This window comes from Populus nigra, chromosome 5 (assembly GCF_951802175.1).
Source record: "Populus nigra chromosome 5, ddPopNigr1.1, whole genome shotgun sequence".
Taxonomy (NCBI): Eukaryota; Viridiplantae; Streptophyta; class Magnoliopsida; order Malpighiales; family Salicaceae; genus Populus; species Populus nigra.
The window spans coordinates 15995746-16009901 of NC_084856.1; the positions used below are offsets into that span (position 1 = coordinate 15995746).

At 29.2% G+C, this 14156-nt stretch overlaps 1 protein-coding gene across 1 annotated transcript; it reads right to left on the bottom strand.

The window, feature by feature from the left end:
* Positions 1-275: 275 nt before the first annotated feature.
* LOC133693671 (NEP1-interacting protein-like 1) lies at positions 276-2374 on the bottom strand. The gene is made up of 5 exons (XM_062114936.1): positions 1938-2374; positions 1284-1462; positions 1012-1095; positions 700-867; positions 276-591 (listed from the first exon to the last, which is right to left on the bottom strand). Exons 1-5 carry the CDS (start codon positions 2089-2091, stop codon positions 469-471), a joined length of 708 nt encoding a protein of 235 aa, XP_061970920.1. The 5' UTR covers positions 2092-2374; the 3' UTR covers positions 276-468.
* Between the last annotated feature and the right edge of the window lie 11782 nt (positions 2375-14156).

Genomic DNA, 14156 nt, shown 5'->3' on the forward strand with positions numbered 1-14156 from the left:
AATGAGCTCTGTAGATTATACGGATCTTGTTCATCCTGGGTTGACTACAAGCCTTTTTTTTATATATGGAGAATTCTAATACCAGAAAGTAACATCACCTTAATCAAGATTGAACCTTTCAAAAACATTGTATGCTGTTTCGATAGCCCACTTAAATCTGCATAACCCCAATGATCAATGTTGGGATCTCATGCTGGTCTATCACTATAGCTTAATTGTCATCCTTAAACAGCCACGTTTTACAGTTACAGCGTATCAAGGAAACTGGAAGAGGATAGAAGAACCAAAACTTTTATACAAATAACTAGATCTAGTACAAGGATTTGGCCAATGGCATGGCATGCTCAAATGAACAGCAACAGAGTAACTAATCATCTGCTGATAATAAACAGAAGACAGAAGCCAAGAATGGTAATGCCTGTATACACATCAAAAGAAACATTTCTCATCCCATAATTTACAAAAACATCACAGATCCCTTCTACACAGAGGGCAGGATGCATGCCTAAGTAGCCACTTATCTATGCAAGGTAGGTGAAACATGTGATGACAATGAGGCAAGCTTCTAACCGTCTCTCCCAGCTGAAAGTCCTGGATGCATGAAACAGTCAGAACGTCAATCAATCACACGTCTAGTTACCAGCTAGAAGGGAAAGGAAAAAAATGCCGGAAATAGTTGAATGGAAAAAATGACAAAACCTGAAGGCAAACTGAACAAGAGACTTTCTCTCCTGATTCATCTACATTGTTATTGCTTGTGATTCTGATCTTCGGGATCTTCTCAAGAGAATCTCCAGGTAATCCCTTGGAACCACCAGTGTCAAAGATGTTTGGGATCTCCTCAAAATTTGTTTCCACAGCACCCATCTGATTGTATTATGGAATGAATTCAGCTTGTGAGTAGAGAATAACAAACAAGTAACAACTAGTAAATAAGATGAAAGCAAAGCATAATGGACAAGGAACGTGCTGTCTAATCCATCAACAACAATGCCTTGGATCCCAAATTACCTGACTTTGTACTGCACTTAACATAGCAGGACCAATGCGCTCACGAACAAGTCGTCCACTAAGAAGGCTTGCGATAACATCAATCTGACCACATTAAAAGTTCACATTAACTGATTTCAAAATCAGAAATCGGATCACTCAGCTAAACAAAGACATCAAGTTAATTAAAAGCATCAATATAGAAGACAAACATGAGTCGATATTCACTTTCAACAACTCATAGCCATTGCCTACACTTCAAGAACTTGTAGAGATAAGCTAAAATTGCTCACCAAGTAAAGGACACAGCCTATCCCAGATTCATCTGATTGCCAAAGAACAAGAGATGACTCGAATACTTCAATTGAGAAAACAGCTCCTGATATGGCTCCAACTGCAGCCCCTCGAACAAACCCACTTTCAGTTTCTTGGCCTATCAATGCCCCAGTCATGGCTCCTAACAAAGTGCCCACTGCAAAAAAATAATGCCAGTTCCTTCAACAAAAACTTCCAAACTACCAAACAGTTCTTAAAAATGAAGTCTCTTGCTATATCCTTAATAATTCTAAGAAATCAGACATCATCTACAGCATGAACATGATTACAAAGAACACCAACCAAAAAGGCCCTTTTGTCTATATGCCAAAACCTTTTTCCCACTGTAGAAATCCGATAAAACAATGATATCAGGATCATTTTTAACATAAAAGCTCCAATCTTTTTCAGCATAATCTTATGGAAACTCAACTCCTTGAATTAAGACTTGCAATGAAACAGAGGATCAATGATTGGACAGAAACCCAAAAACGAAAACCCAACAAACCCAGATCAGAGAACATGAAACAGATAAAGAGAACACATGTCATTCAATCAAGAAATGAAAAAAAAAAACTTTCATTTACATGGAAAAAACAAGAAACCAAATGAGAAAGAAGAGATAAACAAACCTAATGCAAAGAAAAAGGTGAAGATCGCAGAGAATATGTTGCCAATAATAGCTGAAACAACGAAGTTACAAACTTCTTTAACCTTATCAACAAAATTCCCAAAAGAACACAATGAAGACATGGAAAAACGAGATGGGTATGGATAAACCTCCATTTTTAAGGATTCTAAATGACACAAAATACCAGAAAAAGAAGAGAATATCTTGTTTTAAAAGGTGTCTATAGCTTTTGCTTTGATCAGTTCAGATTTGGGTTTTAAATAAAGGTAGAGGTGGTGCTAGAGATGGTGGTGATGGTGATGGTGGTGGTGGTGGTGGTGGGGGTTTGTTTTCAAGAAAGCTTAGTGCTTAAGAAGAAGGATGGAAAGAAATGAAACCCTCATCAACCAACTACCATTTAAAGCTTCTTACGACTAATATTTTTCTTTTGTCACAATTTTCCACCTGTTTTCTTCGAAACAAAGATCTTCCTTCCTTTTCTTTTTTGTTAAATATGTCAACAGCTCAATTTCAATGGTGGATTCTTGGAAATGGCCATTATGCTCCAAGGGATGGGTTTTTAAGTAACTTTTTCTTACAACTTATGCTAGCATAATAAATTCATCTGTAGACCAAATTGATATTTCAAGAATTATTATACATGAATGGAGTTACTATGTATGAATGATTAAAATTAAAAAAAAAATTAGAGTTGTTTATATTCATCTTTTTCACAAGAGAGTCTATATTACTTCATAAATGGGAGAGGAAAAAAAAGATATATTCCTCCATTTGGGTAGAAAAACTCGGATCATGATTAATGTAAGAGTATATTTAAGAAAATTTACACACACAAAAATACAATGCAAGATCTAGATAAAATTAAGTTTCTCCCCTACTACGATCAATAGCTTCACTATTTTCAAATCTTTTAATTTTTTGTTAATTAATATGGGTATTTAGATTATGAGTATCTCGACTAATTTTACGAGTTTTAAAATTAACAACTATATAAATCTTTAATGACTTTAAAATTTATACAACTTGAATTAATATCCTTTAAAAAACAAATTCGGATCTGACAAATACACCCCTCCCTCCTGAGTCTTTCTTTTAATTGTTGTGGTCATTATACGTGGATATCAACCTCCAACATTGTTGAGAAAATCTTCTTTTTAACAACACAAATCTATGTTACGGCCACCCAAACCATAAAGAGGAAAAAACCTCACAAAAAAATTAAAAAGAAAATTGGAAAATAAAAATCAATACTTCAAATGCATTTATTGAATTGTTGCAGAATTAAAAAAAAAACTATATTTTTCAAGCGAAAATAAATTTCAAAACTAATTACAAAAAGAGACGGACAGGTTATAAATTTCCACGAAAGGAGAAAATGAAAGTTAACGGCAATAGCGATGGCCTAAACACGGCACAGGTGGCACGATAAACAACGTTTTTATTTTTTAAGAGCTTCTCCTTTTTATTGTGCCTTTAATTCCATTTTGGCTGATGAAAAATATCTCAATCTCGTGGACCAATCAGGTGCGGGTTATGGGTCTTCGGCCGATCGCCACTGCCTGCTGCATACCGTACGCCATCCCACATACATATAAAACTAGTTGGGCCCACCCCCTTCGTTGTGGGCCCTGTCTCATCTATTTTGTTCTTCAGAAAAGAAAAGAAAAGGAAAAATGAATTGAATCCCGTGTTGAAATGGTATTTAAGTCTCATTTATTTCAGAATTTTTTTCAAGGAGAGATATAAGATTTTTAATTCAATTTGGGCGGCGGAAAAGCTTAAAACCAAAACAGTCCAAGATTATAAAATTTAACTATGAATCTCTGTCACTAGTGCATGCAGTTTACCAGCTAGGATTCTATCCTATGTTGTTTTTTAAAATATTTTTTATTTATAAATATATTAAAATAATAATTTTTATTTTTAAAATTTTATTTTTTATATTAACAAATAATATAAAAACATTAAAAAAATAAATTTAAAATAAAATAAATTTAAATCCTGATAAAAAACAAGCTTAACCTCAATGTCAAATATACAATTAATTTTTAATTTAATGGATACTGATTTAAATAGCCGAGTATTTTTTAAATAGTTACCTTACTCGATAAATAATAAATATAGTATGAATATTGTTAAACACATCAAAGCCTAACCAAGAATATATATTTATATCATATAAATTTAATTATAGAGTATTTAGATTTTTTTAATATAATATGTATATATTAAGATAAAACTTATCATTTTATCATTTAATTTACATATACATACTTCAAACATATATATTAACTATTGTTTTTAGTAATAAATAGTAGTGAATAATATATACCAATATGGATATCCGACACCTAATAGATAGTTTGTAAATATCTAAATTTTTTACATAATAAATAATAATAAAAATATAAATATCAAGAAATTCAACTCATGTATACCCATTGTCATCCCTCCTCACTAGACCGCAACTTTTTTTATCTTAAGAAAAGATAGTCTGGATATCCTTGTATACCAAGCGCTTAGCCTTACTCGTGTATACCTATTGTCATTTCTAGTATTTTTTTATTTTTTAATATTAAAAATAAATTTAAAAAAAAATATTAATTTAATATATTTTAAAATTAAAAATATTTTAAAAAACAACCGTAATATTATATAGCCTAAATAAATATTGCTGTTGATCTTCACATGGCTGGTCACAGTATCACGTGGCTATTTTTGAAGGCCTTCTTTAGCCTTCATCAAATGGCTATGTTTTCCCCGCTTGTCCTGCTCATTTTTCTGTCAAATGGGCATTTTTTAATGTGTTTGGTGGGTCGTAAAATCAGGGTGCTCTTTCTTTTGCCTCAAGAAATTACATGTCACCAGAAGGTTGAAGTAAACATTACAATAAAATCTAATTATATGATATTATATATGCTGTGAAGATATTTTTAAAGTATTTTTTATTTAAAAATATATTAAAATAATATTATTTTTATTTTTTTAAATGAATTTTAATATTAACATATCAAAATAATCTAAAAATATCAAAAATATATTAATTAAAAGTAAAAAAATATTCTTGAAACATGAAAATAAGCGAAGTAACTCAACACTGTTTTTTTTTCTCTATTTATTAAGCGTACGGATCCATTCTGTATTTCCGTTCTCTCATGAAAGATGAATAGCGTGTTTGACAGTGTGGTTGCGAGTGCTTTTCAAATAGTTTTTCGTACCGAAATATATGCCAATGATATTTTTTTATTTTTTAAAAATCATTTTTGACATCAGCACATCAAAACGATCCAAAAAGTACAAACCGCACTCAATTTTAACAAAAAAAAAATTTAAATTTTGACGAAACGCAGGTATAAACGCAATACCAAACGTTCCCGAAGACAGATTGGAAAATAGACTATGCATCACAGACAACAAGAGAAGCGTCCCGGAAACATCTTTACCTCCAAGAAAGGTTACATGTATGTGTATAACTGGTCTGTGACCCCACACGGTGTCACGGGGCATTCTTGAATAAAAACACCATCATTTGAATTGACAATGTAATTAAAACAAATACCTGAGAAAATAAAATATAAAGGTTATATATTGTTTTTATTAGCAACGGGGTTTATTGGATAAAAATATGATACAATTAAAATAAATATTTGTAAAAATTCTAAACTCCCTTTTATCCATGTTTTTCTTCTCTTTTTTTTTTTGACAAAAACATGTTTTTCTTTTTTCAAAATCATTGTTTTTACATAAAAACTTATTGTAATCTTCAAAGCAAGTTTCTATAAAAAAGAAAATCATGAATCAATAACTTTTATATGCATTTATTAGAAAGAAAAACAAAAATAATAAATTTGAAAAATATATTATAAAAAACTTGTAATAAAAATGACAAAATATAAATTTTATTAGTATTGAGTATTCATGAGTAAAAGTTTTTTTAAAATTATGCATATTAGGTTTATATATAATTATTTATAAAGTAATTGTTATTGTTACCATAAAACTCTAATCTTAGTTGAAAATTATGGCATAATTAGATAATTTTTAAAATATTATTTTAATAATTTTATATAAAGAGAAGCTTATTATAAAATTTAAAAAAATTGAAAAAAAAATGAGGGTCATTTAAAAAATATTAAGCGAAATATCTTGAGTTTACTTGAATTAATTTTTTTAAATTTAATTTCATCATTTAGTAGCTTGTAATAAACATGCAAGCGATCGAGCAACGATCGGCCTAGACGTACGCTATGTATCTTTACAAGGAAACTAGCTTAGCAAGCACTTGAGGTGCACAAGAATGCCCCAGTAGACCGCGCATCACTTAAAATAGACATATGCATGGTAGGCGAGGGGCACAAATGATTTGTCTCCATATTTTTAGTTATTGGAAGTGTGAAATTAGATAAAACCAAAAACAAAAAACACTTGTCCAAGTCAACTTAATGTAGTATGAATATAATTTATATATAAAAAAATAAATCAACTCGAGTTAACCGGCTACACTTATGGTCTAAATCATGAAATAAAGATAACCCGGCATAAAAGATTGAAAACCATAAAAACAATGTCAAATCTACAACCCGAGTAATGAGACCTAAATGGCCTGATGGAAAAAAAAATTAAAATAAATTATGAAATTTAATTATTAATCAACCTAATATTGTAGTATGAAATTAGAAAAAAATCGATTAAAAAGGAAAAAAAAAACACAAGCTTACTAGGTTAACCTACCAAACTTGTGACATGGGTCATGATACTGGGATATTAAATGATAAAATTAAAAAAATATAAAAAAAAATAAAGAAAAAAATAGATTATTATTCTAGTGAACAATGATCTATAAGGAGGGGAACAATGAATTTTTCTCCTCAATTAGTGTTGGTTAATAGTTATATGACTCGTGCTCCACTGCAGGTCGGATAAAGAATTAAATGAGAAAAAAATTATGTTTCATTGATGCAAATGCATTTTAAAGAATAAAAAAAACCACTTTCGAATGACGAAAACAAAAAAAAAATAAGTAAAAGAAAAAAAACAAAGAAAAGATAAAGGAGAAAAAAATAGATCACTATTTCTATGAACAATGATATGTGAGGAGGGAACAATGAATTCTCCTTCTCAATTAGTGTTGGTTACTAGTTATGTGACACGTGTTCCCGAGTCAAATAAAAAAATTAATTAAAAAAATGATGTTTAGTCGCAAATATGTTTTAAAGAATGGGAAAACCCAATGTTAAATAAGAAAAATCACTTTTAAATGATGAAAAAAATAAGCAAAAAAACAAAAAAACAATGGCAACCCATGATAACTCATTAAGCCCATGAAACAAGGCATTTGACCAAAAGCAACAAATTTGGAAAAACCTCGAAATCCATTTTTTAACTAATCAAATGTTACACAATGAAATTAAAAAAACAAAATGAAACATAAAAAGGATAAAAAAATATATAACAAATATAAGTCAAAACAATGACCAAACTTGTTTGGGTCAACCCTCCAAACTCATAAGTAAGGTTATGAAACGAGATAATTTGATAGGAAAGAGAATGAAGAAAGTCACAAAGCCCAATTTTTTTTACAATGTCAAATTATGAGATGGGAAAAAATAAGTCCAAAAAAAATTCGATGCCAATCTTTGTTAGCTTATAAAACCCGTGTCTCGAACCATCTGATCAAAAACACCAAAAATTACGAAGGTTAATTCTCTAAAAATCAAATATTGAAGGATGAATTTTTTTTAAAAAAAAATCATTCACACAAAAGGATTTAAAAGAAAAAAAACAGTAATTAAAAGCCAAGAAAGGTGCAAGCTCACTCGGGTTAAATCATCAATCCCTTGAGCCAAGTCATGAGAATGAGATAATCCTATAAAAGAAAAAACAAAGAAAACCACGAAGCATATTTTTTAAAAAAATCAACGTCGAGTAATGAGATCGAAAAAGAAAATAAGTAAAAAGAAAAAAAAATGAAGTGAATCCGTATTAGCTTATAAAACCTGTGACCTAGACCATTTAATCGAAAGCATTAAATCTAGAAAAATCACGAAACCCAATTAAAAGGATGAAATTATAAAAAAATTAATCACAAAAAAGGATTCAAAAGTAAAAATAACAATTAAAAAATAAGGGTTAAATTTGAAAAAAAAACAAAAAATAAATAAGAGGATGAATAATTTTATATCGAATGACTAAATTGAAAAGAAGAATCAATCTCACAAAAGAATTAAAAGAAAAAACCACCAAAAAAATGAGGATAATATTTTAAAAAAAATAACAAGTTGAAATTTTTAATTAAAAGATGAAATTTACATATTAGTGCCTGACAGGTTTTAACTTTTAATATTTTTAATTACTATAAAGACCAACTGACCCCTTTGCCAATATCACTATAACAAGAAAACTTTAATGAAACTATAAAAATATCCTTAAAGCAATCTTAAATTAATTTTGCTACCAAGAATAATTTAGTAAATTCATTGCAATAAAAATGTAAAATCTTAATAAAGCCCGTAGCAACTAATTATTTGATTTTTGCCTTGATGGGCAGTAACGGTATTCTACTGTTTTTTATTTTTCAATGGTGACATAATGCGAATCTAGATATTTCAACCATCAAAGCATTAATATTACCAAGTCTTGAATAATGGCTGATAATGTCTCCATTAATTAAGTTTAAATTTCTTCCAAGTCACGTGATTTATTCCCCTCTCTTTAAGTTATGAGCAGTCGCGCCAATACACGCACGGTTCAAAAATTTACACGATGGCTTAGGCTTGAATATATTGCCTGAAATATTATAATGGAGGATTTGCTGAGCTAATTATATTCTTTCTGCTTAAACGGGCTAGAAGAGAAGGAAGAATCCATGTCCCAACAACCAAGGATTCTGCGATTCCATGGTCTCAGCTCCTGGATTGCTTTTGCCATGGAAAGTTTACTCGTGCTTCGAACCTTGAAGACCTTGCCTTTGTTTTTTCTCTCTTGGTTTTATATTTGGTGGGTAAACCGAACAAAGACCTATTAACCAGTTGCATTATTCCTTCAATATTTTTAGTCACTCTCACGAATGGAGAGATCGCATCAACAAATACAGAGACGTGGTTTTGGCCATCCTAACATCAAATCCCACCATGTGTTATGTTAACCATAGAACAATCAATCAATTTCTTGTCGTTTTTTGCTGGCATTTTCCAATTTTTTAATGCAATCATGTACCATGTTGTTAAGTTTTGGCGACCATAACAAGTTTTCAACTTGCATCAATTTCTATCTCAATAATATCTTCAAATCTTGGCTTAGCAAGCGAGTGGATATGTTCTTCTTTTTTTTTTTTATTATTATTATTAACATGAGTCTGGATTAATTTGTGCATATCTCTATTTTATAAAAGTTTGATTTTAATTTTAAATTACAAAAATATTCGTAAAAAAAAACAAACAAACTCGTGGCTGCATATATTATGCTCGTAAAATGAATTTAAGTGCTATTCTTCTCTTCTTTGTAGAGAAAGAAATTAACGTATTTTCTCAAGTGTACAAATCTAATTATTAAAAAAAAAACAAAAATCTCTTTGACGAGACATCTTTGTCTGTTGATGTGTTGATGAGACAAATGCCTGGTTTGCCAAACTAACCAAACTGAAATTCTTGTCCATGGAAAATAAATCCAATGTCGAGGGTCAACGAACTAAAGAAACGAAGTTAATGGCTTAATCAAAGCCTAGTGAGCATTGCAATCAATTGCCATAATGAAGGGCTGGTATTCAGCCTGATTAAGTTGTTTTTTTTTTTTACAGCTGTAAAGTGTTTCTGTAAAAAATTTTGAATATATTTTTTTATTTAATTGTATAGTAATAAAAATAGATATATCACAAAAATAACAAATGAAATTATAAAAGAAACTTTTATTTTTTTCATCAAAATTATATTTTCCAATTCAACTATTTTTTTTCAATGAAATTGTTTTTTTTCTTAACAATATATTCCTATTCAACTATATATATATATATATATATATATATATATATGTTCGTCAGGCCATCATAGTTTTCCAAACTCATTTTTTATAGAAAAATATAGTCCCTAAAAAGCAAGTGTTTAATATATTTTTGGACAAGGAAGAACCCCTCCATTGATGGGGGTTATAGTCATTCTTCTAGGTATAATCATGTACAAACCATCTCTTAGTCCTTTATCTGATAAGATCAAAGAGTTTGGCATAAAACTACAGTGTATCACAATCCATAAACAATAAGATTATCTCCAATCCTAGCTCTCCAACAATCATTGTGAAGTTTCTAGCTTGGTCCATGGATTTGTCGTACACGACATATTTCTTTGCACCGGCCTCTTCATATCTAATAATGACAAATTTGTAATAATTATTGATGAGAATAATAGTAAAAAAAAATTAAAAAAATATAAAATTTAACATGATAGGATAATATTTAGTAGAAATACTGAGTTTTTATTTTTTATTATATTAAAATAGAGTTATATGATATATATTTATGATAGAATCTTAAATCATCCAAGAAAATTTAAATACCTAAAAAATATTATTTGTCCAAGACATATTAGTAATTTTTTTAATATTTCTCTATCGTATCGCGAGAATATTATATCTACACTCTTAAACTATTAATAATTTATGACAACAAAATAAAAAATAAATTTAAGAATGGTAAATATATTCATTTCACTCAACTTCACACGGTATATTCCGCTCTGACATCTGTTTATAAACCACAAATTATAATAATATTATATTTAATAAACAAGGTTTTCATATTATTTTTGTGGATGAACAAATGTTACCATAAAATCATAAAAATTATATGTTAGGCGGTATAATTGTACTCATTTTATTCATATTTTTCAATGAGCATCATATTCTTTCGTCCATTGTGTTGGTTGGTGGTGTCAATCTCTTTGGATTCTTTTTTAGAGGATAAAAGCATCTTTGAGAAAGTACTGTTACTGTATCACAATGGCATGAGCGACCCCTTGAGGGAGTCTCATGAATATAATTCTGTCTAGTCTCTCATAGGTAGTGTAATCGTCTATGAACACTTAGTACGGTTGGTGGTCGTGGTGCCAAGACATTGTATGTTACTAAAGGTGTCAAGACTTGATGGGTTGTTAAAGGTTTGGTTGGGAACACGGTTTAAGTAAGGAGTTGCATCTAGATGATGAGTTGAAGGTTTGTTGGGAAAGAAGTGTTTGATAACGGGTAGATTGGTCTAGCATCCTAGCCCAAATGTGTTTTATTTGTGTGTCATGGAATGACATGGAAATGTCAAAAACAAGTTTTAGAAATTGATAGCTTTTTGATCAGGTTTCCATAAACAACGCCAATAAATGAGGTCTCAAAAAATCCAAGTAGCTTAGAAGCAAGATTTATATGTGGGATAATTGGTTAATCTCTTTGTTCTAGAAATTTGATATATTTTTCCTGGCTAAGATGGCCAGTAGTTTGTACCTGGTGTCTGGTAGGCCGAGGTGGCTAATGTCTGATACCTCCAAAAGATTCCTTTTTTTTTTAGATTTTAGGACTTTCGGATGCTTGAGTAAGCATCTTTTAAGAAAGAGAAAATGCAATAATATTTTATTGAGATAAACTTTTAAAATATATATACTAAAAATATTGAAAATGAAGAGAATGTGAACTTTAAGCTTGAAGAATTTATAGGGAATTTTTAGCCCACAAGTCTTTCTTTTTTTTTTTACTAAGAGAAGGGGATAAAGTGTGATTTTTCTCTAATAGTATTGATGAAGGATAAATATTCCTTACATAATGAGAAAAAAATATAGTATTGAGAGATTTTTTGTGTACCTACAAATATAGAGAGAATAAGATCTATCATGTAGATGAGCTCATAGGAATCGAGCTCTTCTTTTATGCTGAGTCCATAAGGGATAGAATTTTTTTCAAGGTTGAGCCCATTAGAGTTAGGCTTTTCCTTTAAGGCCGTGGCGGTGGGCTCTTCTTCAAGGCGAAGCCTATAGGGTCGGTTCTTTCTCAAAACTGAGCTCGTAATATTTGACTCTTCCTCTAGCTCATGGATGATTGAGCATTCAAATGTTTTTTTGATATGTTAAATTTGGGTTAATCAACTAATAACTAAATTTAAAAAAAAAACATTTTTTTTTTTTCAATCATCCCATTATAATTGTAAAAAAAGAAGAAAAAATTCGTGTAGAATAAAAAATTTATTCTTGTTCACTAAAATTATTAGTGATTTTTTTTCGTGTATCAATATTTCAATAATAAAATGCATTTCATTTGATGTTCAAAGTTGTTAAGAACAAAGACAATTTTTTTTTAAAAAAAAAGGTTACAAAGACATTTTTAAAGCCCCGCTGCCTAATTGACCATCAATGCTCGCAATGAAGTCCACTATATTTTTTTCTTCATTGCAAAGCAAACAGAAAATAGAATTTCTCAAGTGTTCGCATCTAATTTCAATAATAAATCTCCTTCCTTTAATTTATTTTTTGAGAATTAAACATCTCCTTAAGTGGGATCTACAATCTATCTTTGTCTTATGACGTGGCAAATACGTGGCAAGCCAAACTTAGATATGCCCGTGGAAAATAAATCTAATGATAAGGATCATGGAGCTAACACAGAAGTGGCCTCGAATTAAATAAAGAAACAAGTTTAATCAAAGACTAGTTAACAATGAAATAAGAGAGGATTAATTATGAAGGGCTGGTAATTATAACAAGTAGTTGTTGCGTTTTAAAAATATTTTAAAAAAATTAATTTTTTTTTATTTTAAATTAATATATTTTTAATATTTTCATATTATTTTGATGTATTAATATAAAAAATACTTTAAAAAATAACAATTTCACATTTTCAAACTCCTCTAAACTAGAAGCTGATACATGTGTGATTGGAGTTTGCAACTGTAAGCCGATTTCTTTTCAAGTGTTTGGAAGTATGGTAGCAATTGTTTTTTAAAATGTTTTTTTATTAAAAAAATATTAAAATAATTTTTTTTTATTTTTTTAAAATTATTTTTAATATCAACACATTAAAATAATATAAAAACATCAAAAAAAAAATTAATTTAACATAAAAATAAAAAATTCACTCAAAATACAATCCCAAACACACACAATTGGGACCCATGAAGTTCCCTGCGAGGACCATGCCATACTCTCCATTGGCAGCCACGACTTTGTTAAATGCCTTGTCACCCTAAAATTTGAGGTCAGTGTTATTCGCAATCACAGGACTCTCGAAAACATGATCCTTAATTTGACTTTTAAACGATATTTATGTAAGATTTAAAAATATAAATAAATTAATCTGTCTATTTTTTAACCATATGAAATAATGAATTTTTACCTGAATTTAAGTAAATATTAGGCACATAAATTGAATTATTTTACATAATTTAAATCGCTTCTAAAACGATAATTATATAAAAAAAACTTCTCTTAATATTATATTATTATGAGCCTTTTTTATATGAAACAATTCTTTTCAATTATACATGACATGAATCTAAATTAAAAATAAATGAATGAATATAAATTACATTTCAAAAAATGTTGCTGCTTTTTTAACACTATCCATCTTTATCTGAAAGTGAAAAAAAAACTAAGATAATAATAAAAAGGAAATAAAGACTAATAAATTTAGTATCATTTTATTGGTTTCCATTATATTACTAAATAATAGGAAATAAATATTTATATCCCTATAAAATAGGTTTATCCTACTAGGAGTAGGATTAATACCGAATTTATTATTTATTTATTTATTTTACACATGTAACAATATAATTTTTTTATAACGTTCTCAAATCAAATATTTATTATGTGTTCTTAACTTTTAGATAAAAAATTAGGGGTGATTATTTTCGGTTCGGTTCAGTTTTTTTTTTTAAAAAATAACCAAACCGAAATTATTATTTTTTTTAAAAAAACTGAAACCGAACCGAAACCAGTTCAAACCAACCGGTTTCAGTTCGGTTTGGTTTTTTAGAACAAAAACTAGTTCAAATCGGTTTGAATCAATTGTTTTCCAGTTTGGTTTGATTTTTTCCAGTTTGGGTTCAATTCAATTTGATTTTTTTGGTTTCAAGCTTATAAAACCAAAACCGAACCGAATCAGTCTGTTTTTTTTAAATTCTAATCAGTTTAAGCGTATTTTTTTCACGGTTCGGTTTTTTCAGTTACTTTTTTATTATTATTTTCTGGATTAA